This window comes from Nelumbo lutea, chromosome 7 (assembly GCF_056320005.1).
Source record: "Nelumbo lutea isolate HS-2025 chromosome 7, American lotus-T2T, whole genome shotgun sequence".
Classification (NCBI taxonomy): Eukaryota; Viridiplantae; Streptophyta; class Magnoliopsida; order Proteales; family Nelumbonaceae; genus Nelumbo; species Nelumbo lutea.
In genome coordinates, this window is record NC_142690.1 from 25,370,594 (window position 1) to 25,385,764 (window position 15,171).

The 15,171-nt window shown below is 34.9% G+C and overlaps 1 protein-coding gene across 1 annotated transcript; it reads left to right on the forward strand.

Moving 5' to 3' along the window:
* The first annotated feature begins 11,615 nt into the window (after positions 1-11,615).
* Positions 11,616-12,753, forward strand: LOC148845759 (late embryogenesis abundant protein At1g64065-like). Its single transcript, XM_088955783.1, has one exon. The coding sequence runs from the start codon at positions 11,888-11,890 to the stop codon at positions 12,551-12,553; it is 666 nt and encodes a 221-aa protein (XP_088811909.1). The 5' UTR covers positions 11,616-11,887; the 3' UTR covers positions 12,554-12,753.
* The last annotated feature ends 2,418 nt before the right edge of the window (positions 12,754-15,171 follow it).

Sequence of the window (15,171 nt, forward strand, 5' to 3'; positions counted from 1 at the left end):
TTAATTTCCAACATGGCCAAAAATTCACAACAGTTCGGCACAAGAACAGATGGCACTACTAGGCGTGTTAATGAGGTAAGTCATGTTAACTTACAAAATCAAATTTCAGATTTAACTGCTTTGGTTAGACAATTGGCTGCAGGACAATTGCAAACAACTAGGGTGTGTGGTGTCTGTTCAATCCCTGGACATCCTACGGATATGTGCCCATCACTACAAGATGGACCTATGCAACAAGTTAGTGTCGTAGGAGGACTTCCGGGCCTGCCTCAACGCAAATATGACCCCTACTCCAATTACTACAATCCGAGGTGGAGGGATCACCCAAATCTAAGCCATGGAAACCCAGGAGGAAAGCAGAGATATCAGCCCAAGTTTTCAATCGACAGCCCCAATTTTCAGCACCTATCACTACGCATGGCCAACCCTCAAATTCAGGTATGTCGTTAGATGAAATAGTTAAGGCTCTAGCAACTAACACTCAGTAATTTCAGTAGGAAACAAGAGCCAGCACTCAGAATTTGGAAAACCAAATCAGCCAACTTGCATTAGCAAGTTGGAGGTGCAGAACTCCAGGAAACTACCATCACAGACGGTAGTCAACCCCAAGGAAAATGCAAGTGCAGTAGTGTTGAGAAGTGGGAAGGAGTTGCAGCCCCAACGTATCTCACCATCGAAGGCAGATAAGGAGAGACAAGTTTCAAACAAAGGCCCCATTGAGGTAATATCCGGTCCCCCTCTCCCTACGATTACTAATGCCATTGTACCATCTTTTCCTAGTAGTTTGGAAAAGTCCAAGAAGGAGGAATATGAGCATGAAGTCTTAGAAGCCTTCAGGAAGGTGGAAATCAACATCCCCTTGTTAGATGCTATAAAACAGATCCCAAAGAATGCAAAGTTTCTAAAGGAATTATGCACTAACAAGAGGAGGCTGTGAATCGATGAGAAGGTAAGGGTTGGAGAAAACGTTTCAGTTGTCATCAAGAGGACCTTGCCAGAAAAACATGTTGATCCAGGTATGTTCACCTTACCTTGTGTGATTGGCAATAAACGAATCGAGCGTGCCATGCTAGACTTAGGTGCATCCATCAACGTCATGCCATACTCGATTTACTGTGCTTTGAGATTAGGTCCCTTAAAGGAAACTTGGGTTGTTATTCAGCTAGTTGATCGTTCTAATGCCTACTCGAAAGGGATTGTTGAGGATGTGTTGGTGCAAATTAATGACTTAATTTTTCTAGCCAATTTTTGCATCCTGAAGATGGAGGAGGACACAGTCACAAGTTCAGCCACACTTCTATTAGGCAGGCCATTCATGAAAACGGCCAAGACCAAAATAGATGTGGATGAGGGTACCCTCTCTATCGAGTTCGACGAGGAGATTGTTAAATTTAATATTTTTTAAGCAATGAAGTACCCCAAGAATGTCATTCGATTTGTTCGATTGACACTATTGATTCAATTGTGCAGGAAATTTTTGAAGAAAATATGAATGAGGAGCTCGAATTCAGCGCACAATTGGATATGAAGGTCCCTATTCAAGATTTGAACCCACCCATGATGAATGAAAGGGGAGAACACCGAAAGTTGCATCCACAAAAATTAGAGGATCCGATTCAGGATTATTAAAAATAGGGAAGTTTGTTTTTCCTTTTTCTTTTTGTTTTTACATTCCTAGTTTAGTTTTTCTGCCCTTTCTTTGCATTTAACCTCACATTGGGGACAATGTAAGTTTTAAGTGTGGGGAATGGGATTTAGGTTAGAATTTAGATTGCATTTTAAAATTTGATTTAGGTCGTGTTTTTCTGCATTTGCTTTTCAAAAAAAAATTTCAAAACCTCAACTCTTTTGCAATCAATTGAAGCAATGTTGTAGGGAAATTCTTGTGAACCTAGTAATGAGGTACGATCAAGGAGTACATGACTTATCTGAAGCCATTTCCAGTTAAACTAGTTCTAAATTCAAGTTTAAGTAAATAGGGTAAATACTTCACCATTGCCACAATTGGTAGGATGGAGCATAAAATGCACCTACCGGTCAAGTAATCCAATGGTAGGATGGAGCATAAAATGCACATACCAACCAAGTCATCTAATAGTAGGACGGAGCATAAAGTGCACCTACTAGCTAGTAAATCAAACAGTAGGATAGAGCATAAAATGCACCTACTAACCAGAGCATAAAATGCACTCACTTCTTCAGATGAGAGAAAAAGAAAATAAAAAGAGAGAAGATAAAAAGGTTTAACCTGATTTACTACCTGGTTTGTAGTAGCAAAAATTGGATTGACTGATGAATGAGTCGTGTATGACTTGGTTGTGTTGATTTAACTATTTGCAATGGTTAACCTAAAATATTTGTGGAGAAATATGAAGGAGAGTTGAGTTTAAAAATCGGTAGGATAGTTAGTTTGTTCTTGTTTTATTTTTGTTTGAATTTTGTCTTGATCGAGGACGGGCAAAGTTTAAGTGTGGGGGATTTGATGAGACTAAAAAGTACCCTATTTTTATCCTCAAATTTTCACCCTTTTACATTAATTTAGCACTTAAATGGACTCATTACTCTTGTTTTTCGATTCAGGGCAAGAAAGAAGGCAATTGGAAGAAAGCAGGGCAATTCGGATGACTTTGCACAGTTTCGACACCACTCAGTAATCTGGGAATAACTCTCAATTATGGACTCCGATTTGGATAATTCAAGAGGCATCAGAAAGATGAAAGAAAGGCCCAAAACTTTTATGTTTTGGGTTTTGACAGATTCAGTACGCATCGAAGACGAAACTGGGCCCTAAGTCGGAGTAAGTTCGCAACGAAGTCCATTTCACAGCTGAAGCCCAATTCACAGAAGAGCCTTGTAGCAGCACAAGATATTAAGATAGCCCAACTCGAATTCAAGAGCCTAGAGCCCCAATTTCGAATGTAACCTCCAAAAAGAGAGTCTTATTAGATTTATACTTTGAATGTAATCCTATAAAGATAAGAATATTGGATTAGATCACTAGATAAGAGATAAGATAGGATTAGTTCAAAACAAATATGAACTTGAAGTTAATCTCCTAGAAGGAGTTGGAGAAAGCCCTCTCCCTCAGCTATATAAAGAGGGGGGCGGACCGGCTCTAGGCATCACTTGAAATTAATTCAAGTTCTTGCTTTTTAATTCAAATATTCATTGATTCTTGTGCTTATTCTCTATGGATGTTAATGTTAATTAGACTGACAAATTAATTAATATTGATTTTCCTACTGCTATCCATGATTCGGTGATCCGTAATTGTCACGAATAGTGGTACAAGTAGCAATTAGGTTAATATCTTTCTGGGTCAATTGTTCATGACAGCCTTTGACCAATGTATTGACATGTTTTAACCTAAGGGAATCAACGGAACAAGATTCGATAATTGCAGCTATCTCAATTATTGTTATTTTGATTTAACTATTTTCACAAAGTTTAATGCTATCATTAGTTAATATGGAGCGCTATCGTACCCAACCGACTAGTGATAAGTGTTGATCGAATGCTAGGTTTGGTCAGCTAATTTAGGAAAACACAAGGTTTATTATAGCTATCCTAATAAATCTAAGGTTAAATGCTTGAATTGCAAGACTGTCGAAGTTTACCTATGATCGATGATTAATTGATTAATCCGAACCCTTGAATCAGAATTTGGTAAGACTGATTTCTCTTGTTTGTTCGTTGCTATTTGCTTTCTTGTTCTTTTAGATTTTTTAATTATTTAATTTTCCCACTCCATTATATTAATCATTTGGCTGAGAAATTATTCTCTAGCTCCCTGTGGGACTCGACCTAGTACCACTATTACTACAAAAATTTTATTGTGGGACTAGCATTAATTTTGAGGGCTTTGACAACCCGTCAGTATGATAAAACTAAGCTAAAGATGTATATTCTTCTTGTTTTATTATTATTTTTTTCTTTATAAGGAGGGAATGCACAACTCACGCTTAAGAAGGTAGCTTAATATATAACGAACAAAGAAGCAAGGCACGGTCCAAAGTTGCATTAAATACAAACAACTTGGTAAGTCCAAATTGGATTTTTTCTGTTGTGTTTTGATTTGAAGGAAAAAGAAGGGAACGGTAAGGAAACCTATACAAAGATTGTAAAGGTTTTCCTATTTTTCCCTTCGTTTCTCTACCTTTTCCTTCAAACCAGACATAACCTAAGGTTGTATTTGGCTTGACAGAAAATAAGAGAAAAAACAGAAAGCTGAGGGAAAGTTCTTAAGGTTGTGTTTAGTTGCAGTGCAATTTTATTTGCACTAGTACAAAGGCATGGGAGTGAAAATTAAAAAAATGCAAAATATCATTTATTTTTATTTTGGATTTTATTTCATTCTGCTTCATGTCTTAATTTACTTCATTTGTACTGCAATCAAACAAATAAGTTAAAATTTGAAACAAAAATTGGTCACAATTTACATTCAAATCATTTGCACTGCCATAATTTTGCATCAGTGCAAATTTATTTGCATTGCAACCAAACACAGCCTAAAGGAATCTCAAAAAAAAAAAAAAAAAAAAAAAACTTTGGCTCAGTTTGGGAAGGGTACAAATATAAATATGTACAGTGCAATTGCCAAAAAAAATTGCATGGCCCGTGTATGCAAATGAGACAAAGTAATAAATTTTGTGTAAGATAGGAGTAGAAATCATTGTTAAACAAACATGGCCTTAATGACTTTCTGTTTTTATCTTATTTTGTTATCAAACCAACAAACACAACTTAAGGGTAAGGAGATACAAGTAATAAATTAATCCAGAGTCTAAAAAATATAAAAGCACGGTTATAGATAAAGCTTCTCCGGCCCCTTGTCTTCATTTCACAGAGAAGGCTGAACAAAAGAGATGAAAGGGGGTGGAACCCTACTTTTTTGTTGTGTTCACAAGGAGAAGAAATTGAACGGGAACCCGAGATTTTTGTTTTCCTCAGAATTAACAACAGAAGGAAGCTAGCCTGAAGCTTCCAATCTCCCCTAAATTTGTCAAGTTTTTTAACTTGTATGGAACTAACAAAGTTCTCTTCAGGCACCTCCATTCTTGTTCTTAGTCTTTGGTAAGCTATCAAATTGCCCCATTTATGGCCTAGGCACCTAGCCCTTGGAGAAAATTTTCCACCCTTCAGCCCTCTGAGATAACTCGGGTTTTCCTACATGAAAGAACATAACCTACCATTATAAAGGTCCAACCAATAAGAGAAAAGTCTACATTATTTCAGAGATTTCAGAAACTTACAGAACTTTTCACCCATGTACATGTCTTTGCACCAAAAGTGTACATTAAGAGAACATGTTAAAGCATCTGCTACATATCAGAGCCTATTGGATGGTATGTCATACAGATTTGGGGGTGTTCTATAGCATGAATGTTCTTGTTTTCATTTGCTTTCGAAATCATTAATCAAGAAAAATAAAAAACAAAAACATCTTATTCAATTCTGTTTTGATTGTTTTGAAAGGCCAAAAAAACAAATTGATTTTGTTTCAAAAAACAATACATGCTTTTGGAATCATCAAAGTAATGGTTTTTTAAATAAAAAAAAAAAATCTTGTTGTGTAGAAATTATGATGATGTTCGAAAAGAATATAGTTTTGTTGATGTAGTTGTTTTGTTTTAACCACATTGTAGAATGCCCCCTACATAACCCACAGAAAATGATATTAGATAATCAAATGAAAATATGTTTTTGGTTTCAGTTTTGAAAACAAAAAACACAAATATAACTAAGAGCATGTGCTTTTGGTTTTAAGGCTATGTTTGAAAACGATATGCAAATAAGTGTGAATGTAAATATGTAGAGTGTAAAATGGTTCATATAAATTGCAAAGTTGGGTTAGTTTTGCACTGACAAATTAACGTTCTTACCAAATAGATTTTTAGCTGTAATGGATGCAAACATGAATTTGAATAAAGCATATGTTTTTTTTTTTTTTTTATCAAAGGCCCATTTGAATGTAAATTTACTTATTTTTTATTGATGTACTTTTACATCTTATTATCAATGTAAATATGCATTGGTCTGTCATTTGTCAACCCATAAATGTAATGTTGCCAAACTCAGACAAAAATAAACCAAAGTGCAAATTTACTCTGAACCAAGATTTACACTCCATTTGCCTCATTTAATTCCAAACGCAGCCTAAAAAACAATATATTCTCAAACCAGATGATTTTGATTTCCGGCATTAAGATAAACAATTCCCATTGTAGAACGCCCCCTTCATCTCTTTATCAGAGCCAATCGGATGGTGCTCTATGATCATCGATTCAAAATATAGGATTTAGTGATTTAGTGGTTATAAGTTGTGGGGTCCAATCATGTGCCCCAAATACAAACTTCTGCCTTTAAATCAGCCTATGGGAAAACCTTAGCTGTTTGAGAAAAAATAGCCTGTGCTATTTGAGAACTTTCTAAAGGATGAATAGTTAGTTTCCATGGATGTTGGGTAGAAGAGTATTTACAACCAGTATTTACAACCAGTTTTCATGGAATAACATGAAGCTCCCAAATAGGCCAAACTGGTTTTTCCCCAACATGCAAAATCCGTAAAACAGAAATCGGATTTGGTTCTCACTAAATCGTTTAAATAGTTCTTTGCAGTCTTGCATTACAAATATCTCAATCTTTATAAAAAAGAAACATACAAATACGGAGATATTCTTAATACATAATTGTAAAAGGCTGTTCGCATTGAAGCCGATCGATCTCCATAAAACAAACAGATGTTTATTTCACCGAGCTCTTCTAGACGGTGACCTGTTACAGCTTTTGACGGGTTCAAAGAGGTTACCTGACGGAATTTTATTACCTTGTGACTAAATATCATGTTTACGACTTACGAGCATGGTTCACAGGAGGCTTCTTTGATCATGAGGTCATCTAACTTCTTTCACCTTTCCACATTGGACAGCGTCAACTTTCATTAGTTCCATACATACATGGAATTTCCTACACAAATCAACTGTGATCGTCATCATCTGAGGACTCCAATGAATTGTAGACGCGTTAAATGAATACAGATCAATTGACAGTTTGATACTTTTCACTTGGTTACATCGGCGGCGACTGAGTGAAGCGCACTCTGTGACAGAAAATTTCAGATTTCTGATTAGGACCGCACCACCAATCAATCTCCATATTTTCATGGCGGCTTTAACAAATTCAAATCAGTCTCTCTTTTAATAGTGGTGTAAGCGTGAATCAGCTAATATTTAAATTTGAATCCGATTAAATATTCGAATATTTCATTCTATTTAAATTCGACGAATTAATTATTCTAGATAATTAATAAATATATAAAATAAATGTTTTATTTATATAACTATATAAATATATAATTTAATTATTTTATATATAAATTATATAAAATATTTAAATATTTTATATATTATATATAAGAATTAAATAATCAATCGAATTTAGATATTTATCAAATCGAATCAGGTCATATTTAAATTCGAATTCAATTAATTATTCAATATGAATAGGATGTCCGAATTCAAACAATTAGATATTTGAAATATCCGAATTCGATCCGATTATATTAAATCTCCATTTTAAAATCAGATTTTTGAGTACCATTAATATGCCTACTTTTAAGTCAGATGTATAGCCCCACTCATTGTTTCTTTGGAATCACACTTGATCAATTATTAATCTGACCCCCAACTTCGACTTGAAACAAACAATCCATACCCAACTAATCCTAGTGATATTAAGCTATGAGGAGGAGTGTTTATTATATGGTCAACCAAATCAGTGTGAATTAAATTTAAATTAGCTATTTGGTCTGGTTTGGTTGCAAATTTTTAAAATTTTGGTTTATGATTTCAGTCCGATTAGGGATAACAATTTTCTCCATTTCCATATTGGGCATGGTGAGTGAATTCTCTAACCTGCACTGATATTTAAAATATTTTTATATTTTAAAAATTCTCATATCTTAAGTAAATCTATTTTTTTAAATAATTCTAAGTTAAAAATTTCTAGGATTCAAGTCCTTGACAAGGAACCTATCTTCATTGACAACCGGAGATGGAGAAGTACTTTTATCCCTAATAGGGATTAGAATCAAGGTTTCAAATTTTGCAACGTATTGGATCGTATTGACTGATACGCATCGTTCCGGTATAAAATCGATACACGGAATACATAGAAATTATCTGTAGCGTTCTTTTTCATATGTATCGGTTTGTATTAAGGTGCTTTGGGCCCTGTATTGGATTGTTTCAGGTCTGTATCGGCCGATACGATATGGTTCCGAAACAGTTCGATACAGCCTGATACCAGTCCCCTTCTCTCCCATTAATTTCATTAAATTATATTTAGGGCTGAATTACCTCTCATTAATTTTACATTTACTCCTATATTTAAGTGCTCATTAATTAGTTAATTACTCCTGTAATTAATGCATAATTTTAAAATTGAATTTCACTTTTATTGCCTAATTGGAATTCTTTTCTCATTCAAGGTTCAAAGTATCGGAAACGCTATGTGTATCAGAAAGGCAAATTTAAGAGATGTATCGGGATACACCTTGGATACGCATGGATACGGACGAAAAATTAAGATACACATGGAAACACATGAGAATGCTATAAATACTCTAATAAGTCATAAATAAACATTAATATCACTAAATATAAGACATAAATGAGCTATTTATGCATAAAAATAATATATTTTAGTGGGTTTTATGAAAAAAGCATATTATAATCAACATTCGTCCGTATCCATAGGTATCTAAAGTGTATCTCGATACGTCTTAAAATTATCTTTCCGATACACCTTACATTTCCGATACTCTAAACCTTGATTAGAATCGAGGATGGGGATTTATTTCAAAATCAAAATTAAAAATGGAAAATATAGGTGATGTTTGGTACCACTTATGTTTATTCAGTAAACATTTATTGATGGTGCCACATAGGCGCTATCTCAGCATTTTCTCTCTCCTGCTCTTCTGCATACATCAAAAATATAAAATGTGAACTTTGGTTTATGTGCATGCCAGCCGTTTGTACAAATTATTTTTTGAAGCTTCCACAAATGACCAAGCGTTTATTCACTGTTACACTAAAATGGCACCTAGTGTAGCCCAGTTGTCACAAACAATTACAATTATTGCATTTTTTAATTTTACCGATAGTTAAAGTACAAACGTTTATTCAATAATCATAAATGATACTAAACATATACATAATCCCTGCACCGAACCCATCTCATTGCTATTTCTACTCACATATATGTAGTTCGGCCCTAATTTTCCCCAAACCAGACTAAACCGTGTGCACCCCTAACTATGGTGAATGAATGGAACGGATTGATCCTATATTGCAAACATTTCCTTACATATTGACGCAAGATTTGCTACAAGTGGCAAGTTGTGGACCCTCACTATACTTACGTGTCACGTACGGATGGAAAATAATGCCAAACTAGTATTAGGGCCTTGAGGCCATTAATACTAAAAACCAAATAAAAACCTTTTATTTGGTATTTTATTCATGTAGCCGATACCAACTATAGTTGGGATAAGGGATGGATGGTGACATCTGTATTTGTATTCTTCCCAAACTGAGTTGAGAAACAATTAAGTTTGGTACTGTTTAGTAGGTAGGTGTTTGGTATTAATGTTATTTTGTTAGAGAATGGTTTTACTTCATAAATTCATTTTTAGGGAAATGTATGCTATTTGGTTAAGTCGTTTTTTCAAAAAAAAAAAGTTTTCTCATACCATAGCTTGGAAATTAAGAAAGGTGTGGCCTGAAAAAATGTACTTTTTGGTGTTTTCCATTTTCTCCACTATTACTAGTATACTTACATGGCATTGAAAAACACCTATGTGGTAGCAATAGCAATGATACTAACTAGAAAACCTTAGAAAATGTTTTCTAAGAAAATAATATGCTTATGCAGCACCTTGTTCTAAGAAAACACCTCTCAAGAAATAATATTGGTTCTAAACACCACCTTAATTAACAAATAAAACAAGCAAAAGTAGATGTTAAACCAATGTTTTCAACCTGTCGTTGATCCAGCCAGTTGAACCGTTTGAACTATCACCCAATTAGGATTTTGGGTCTGGTTTTGTTAAAACCCATCATTTAGTCAGAAACCATCTGACTTGATCACTGGATTGCAGGTTGTAACTCAATGCTTGTAAACTTTCGAAGGCCATTACTTTGCACTCCAATGTCCGATTAGGGTATCTTTTTTCATTTTGGATAACTTTTCAAGATCTATGTGCTCCACCCTACTATTTTCGCAAAAAAAAAAAACATTTTTTTGCTTCAAGTTGCAATTTTTAATTTTTTTTATAAACAAAAAAAGTAAACACTGAATAAAAAATAGATTAAATATAAAATAATACATATATCGTATCTAAAACATAATTACACATTATTTATTGATAAAATGTATTTGTATATACACACAAAAACAAATAATGGTTCGACCTCTGGGTCGATTTTTAAAACACTATGTTAAACTATCTAACCCATTTTTTGATAAATTGAAAGGGGTTACACGAGACGAGGGTAGTACATCTCCGATCATCACATAAACAAATAAGTTCAAGATCCCTAAGTAAATTCATCACCAGAGAACTCACGATCAATAACACAGGGATGAGTTAACCAATCTGTCACTTGATTTGCTTCACAGTAAACATGCCGGTGCCTAATGTTCAAATCCATTAACACACTAAGATCAGTGATGTTCTAATTCTCCATCGGAGGTTAGCATCTTTCAAATAATTATAATAAGAAATTCATAAGAAGGCAACATTATGAGCTTCCCACGCAACCCAAACTTCAAAAAAGTTACTGGAAGGAAAGCCAAGAATATGCTGGCTTTCCTGTCAATGTGATTCATAGCAATGGAACAAAAGCCATTCTGCACACATGAAACATCAATATTAGTACAGCTGCCGGGTAGAAGGAAATGAAAAAAAAAAAAAAAGCATTCACAATGGCAATAAATACTCTTGGAGAGATAGAGAGAGAAACCAACCCCATAACTGAACTTGAGAGATCTCCCCCATTCTCACTTCACCAGAAATCCAACATCTGAATTAAGGCTGACCATGCAACCAAACTGCTTGGAATGGAGAGCTGAAGATTCAAGAAAAATAGTTTGATCAAATGCCACGCAACACAACTTGGCACCAATTACATGGTTAGATGAAAAATAATTGTAGCCTTTTCATCTTTGTTTTATATTAATATTTAGTTGTATTCCTTAATTTTCCTCGAATAAAATCAATAACATACATAAGTCTTAACTTAAAAGTTCACATTTCCGCCCCACAGCACATTTCTGCCGTGTATTAAAAATATAGGTATCTATGATAGTATCATTTTCAATAATGTCATCATTGAGAAATATATTGTGAGGTGTTGTAGGGCGGAAATATGATTTCCTTGACTTATTGACACCCTTCAATATATTAATCTTTTTAGGTGAAACCACCATCAAATTGATATATAGAGGGAGAGAGCTCTACAGCTATACTACACTACTATATTTATAAACACAGATAACAGTTGAAAAAAATATATACATAACAGAAAAATACATACAAAATAAAGCGTCAATCAAAGAAAAGGAAAAAAACTCTGTAATGACTCTCGAGATTAAAGACTTGAATCTCCGAACAAAAACCCAAGAGAAGTCAACATTCAACGCCATGAGGCTTCACAATCGTTTAATTATATAGAAGAGAGGGAGGAAGGTGATCGCCCAACTGAAGGCAATTATGATTTATTATTCATTCCCATATCCTCCTTGGCCCGTCAAGTCCCAAAACCATCTCTCTCTCTCTCTCTCTCTCTCTCTCTCTCTCTCTCCATCTTCCTAAGAACCCATCATGGCCAACAGGGAAAAAGAGCAGGTGAAACCATTGGCACCGGTTGCCGACCGGATTAGCAGCGACGAAGATGAAGCTACGTTCTATTCCAAGAAACTCCGGCGTACGAAATACATCAAATGTTGCGGGTGTATCACTGCCTCGTTGCTACTACCTGCTATAGCGATCATAGTGCTTGCCTTCACAGTGTTTCGCGTCAGAGAACCTGAAATCAAGATGAACAGCGTCAAGATAGACGGCTTAGAGCTTGTCAGCGGTATCATTTCCGGCACCAGCATCAACATGTCCCTAACTGCCGATGTCACCGTCAAGAACCCAAATTTTGCATCGTTCAAATTCGGCAACGCCAGCACCACCGTCTACTACAGAGGCACGGTGGTCGCCGAGGCAAGAAATCCCCCCGGCCATGCCAAGGCCCGACGAACCCTGCAGATGAATGTCACTGTGGATGTTATCACTGATCGATTAATCAGTAATCCCAACCTGCTTAGCGATATCAGCTCCAGAATGTTGACGATGAGCACCTACACCAGGATCGGTGGCCGGGTTAATATACTCAAAATAGTAAAGCGACATGTCACCGTTAGGATGAATTGCACCATGACTGTTAATATAACGAGCCAGGCCATCCAGGATCAGAATTGCAGGCGACATGTGAAGCTCTAGGGATCTACACCCATTTTGGGCTGTTTCAGTGAGAGTTAGTTTCAGTCGCTATTGTTAGTTGCTATTCTTCATAGTTTAGTACGCAGGCTGTATTGATTTTCCATTTCTCCCCCATCTGTTATACATGTATGATTATGATATATCAGATATTAATTCAATTTTTTAATTTCTTCTTCTTCTGAGCGATTTTTGTTCTTAAATCGGGCTTCTTTAGATAGTCATATACCCATTTGTGTTTCAATTATAACATTTGAAACTTTAAAATTGCAAATCATTTCGTAATAAATTTCTTCCTTTTGCCTTGTCTGTTGGTGTTGTGAGCCAGATTCATTCGGAATTTAGGATCGGACGGAAGAACTGGTAAAACAGAGGACCTGTAAACGTGTTCCACAGAGGATGCAATTTTTCAGAAGAAATTATCCATCAGTCCTGAGAGAACGTGTTCCACGAAAATTTCTGTCCATTGAAAAGAGTGACCAGTAGTATTAGATCATGAGACAGATCGTTGGGCCGAAATTATAGGTAACTATGAGGTCGGTGTAAGAAGCTATCCGTTAGGATCAGACACAGAGCAGATCCCAATTATAGGTATAATCAGTTCTGATCTGCAACGTAACCAACTGTTCTGGTGTCCCCCCTGTCAACCCCCAGTAGGAATATGGAGAGGAATTCATTCACTTAAACAGAATTTGATATTTTTTTCATAAAAAAAAAAAAAAAAAACATTTATTTTTTTTTCTCAACACTCTTTATCATCTCGAAGTCCAAAGTTAACGGGTTCTGGCCCATTAGAGTCAACAGCCCATTACAGGATGTGAAAAAATTAAAAAATTATTCCCCTGTGGAGCCAGGCAGGTACGGCTGATTTTTTAATTTTTTAGTATAAATATATGAGAATGCAAATTTTAATATAAAGTAAGGGAATATTTGAAATAAAAATAAATAAATAATTTACACTTAGGATCAATGTGTTGGGTCTGGATCAGGTTTAGGTAGAGCGAGTCCCGAAACCGGTTATTAATCTAGGCAATAACAGAGCCATAACTATCCAGATTATATTGATTATATTATCAAAATCTGAAATTATATTTAATTATTCAAATAATAACTTAAAATATAAATTTTGATAATATAATCAATAAAATGATAGCAAAATGCTAAATTGTTTACATGATAATAAACTGAAATATTTTTAACAATATTACCATATATTATCTATCAAATTTATCATTTCAAACATAATATATAATAAAAATTATAATAAATTTAAGAAAAAATATATACCTAATAAAATAATCAGTTTAGGACAAACAAAAGCCAGAACCAACCTGATTAATTAATTGAGACAAAATCATGAAACCAGAACTGACATAATCGATTCAATTCAGTTCCGGCAGTCAGCAGAACCAATAAATTTGTACTGCAACCAAACCCTGCCTTACGAATTAACAATTGTTTTTATTTGGAGCCTTATAGGTGGGGAATTCTAATTCTAATTCTACATGGTTATGAGTGGTGGGACGTCAATTTTGTTAGGTACTTTTTTTCTTTTTTTCAATTTGTAGCTCATTTGGATTCCTGTGTTCATCTTAGTGTCTTGTCACAGGTTGCTTTCATGGGTTTGTTGGACCAAACCCAAATCTATTGGATTATTAAATTATTCAAAGAAAATCAAGACATGATAATGAAGCATGAAAATGACCATAAAGAGTACTATAAGAAAAACAAGCTAAGAACTTGTATCCCTGGAGGAAGTGCACCTTTTTCTCGTAAGACTTGTTTGGCATGCTAAAAGAAATGTTGAAATTGTTTCATTTCGAGCATAAGAATGACTTCGACCTTAAATAGTCCTAAAGTGTAAAGAGTATTTTACGGGATGCATGGAACAGAGGCAGATTTCTATTTTCTAGCGCAACCAAACATGTTTATGGTGGTGGTTCGAGTCAAACTAAGCCAATAATATTTGGTTATTTGAGTTTGGCTTGGTAGGAAAATCATGAGGCTTAAGTTTGGGCTCAACCTCAACTCAAACTAGAAATATGAGTTTGAATTTGGCTCAACTCAAAAACTTATATATTTAAGTTTGACTGACTCGAGCTTAACTATGAAGTAAGTTATATAAAAAATAGTATAAATTACAGATAAGCACCCTTACTTGGGGTAGTGACACCTAAGGGTCTGCACTTTTATGGGCAACATTTTAGTACCTTGAATTTTCATAAATATACAACTAAGTTTAACCTCGTTAAGCTAGCGTTACAATGAGGGAGAAATTACTAAATGCCATGTTTATATTCTCCTTTTGTATGGTTCCTCTTCTACTACCTTGGGATGCAATCTAGTGGCAATACAAAAGAAATGTTGATTCGCATAATAACAAAGCAACTAAAAGCTGCACCTAAATAAAAGCATCTAAAAACAATGGTCATGTGTTAGCAGATTAAGGAAGCCCTAGCTAATAAAATGAATGCCACCAAGTCGAGTCATGACAATACAAAAGTTGTGGAGTTATAAGAATGGCTGGATTTGTAGAATAAGAGGGAGGAGATTCTTTGGGCTCAAAAATCCTGGGTTAATTGGCTCAATCATGGTTATAAGAACATTAAGGCCTCGTTCGT

Bases quoted from the DNA above. Each gene is read 5' to 3' on its own strand.
- LOC148845759 (XM_088955783.1), top strand. From the start codon at position 11,888: ATGGCCAACAGGGAAAAAGAGCAGGTGAAACCATTGGCACCGGTTGCC.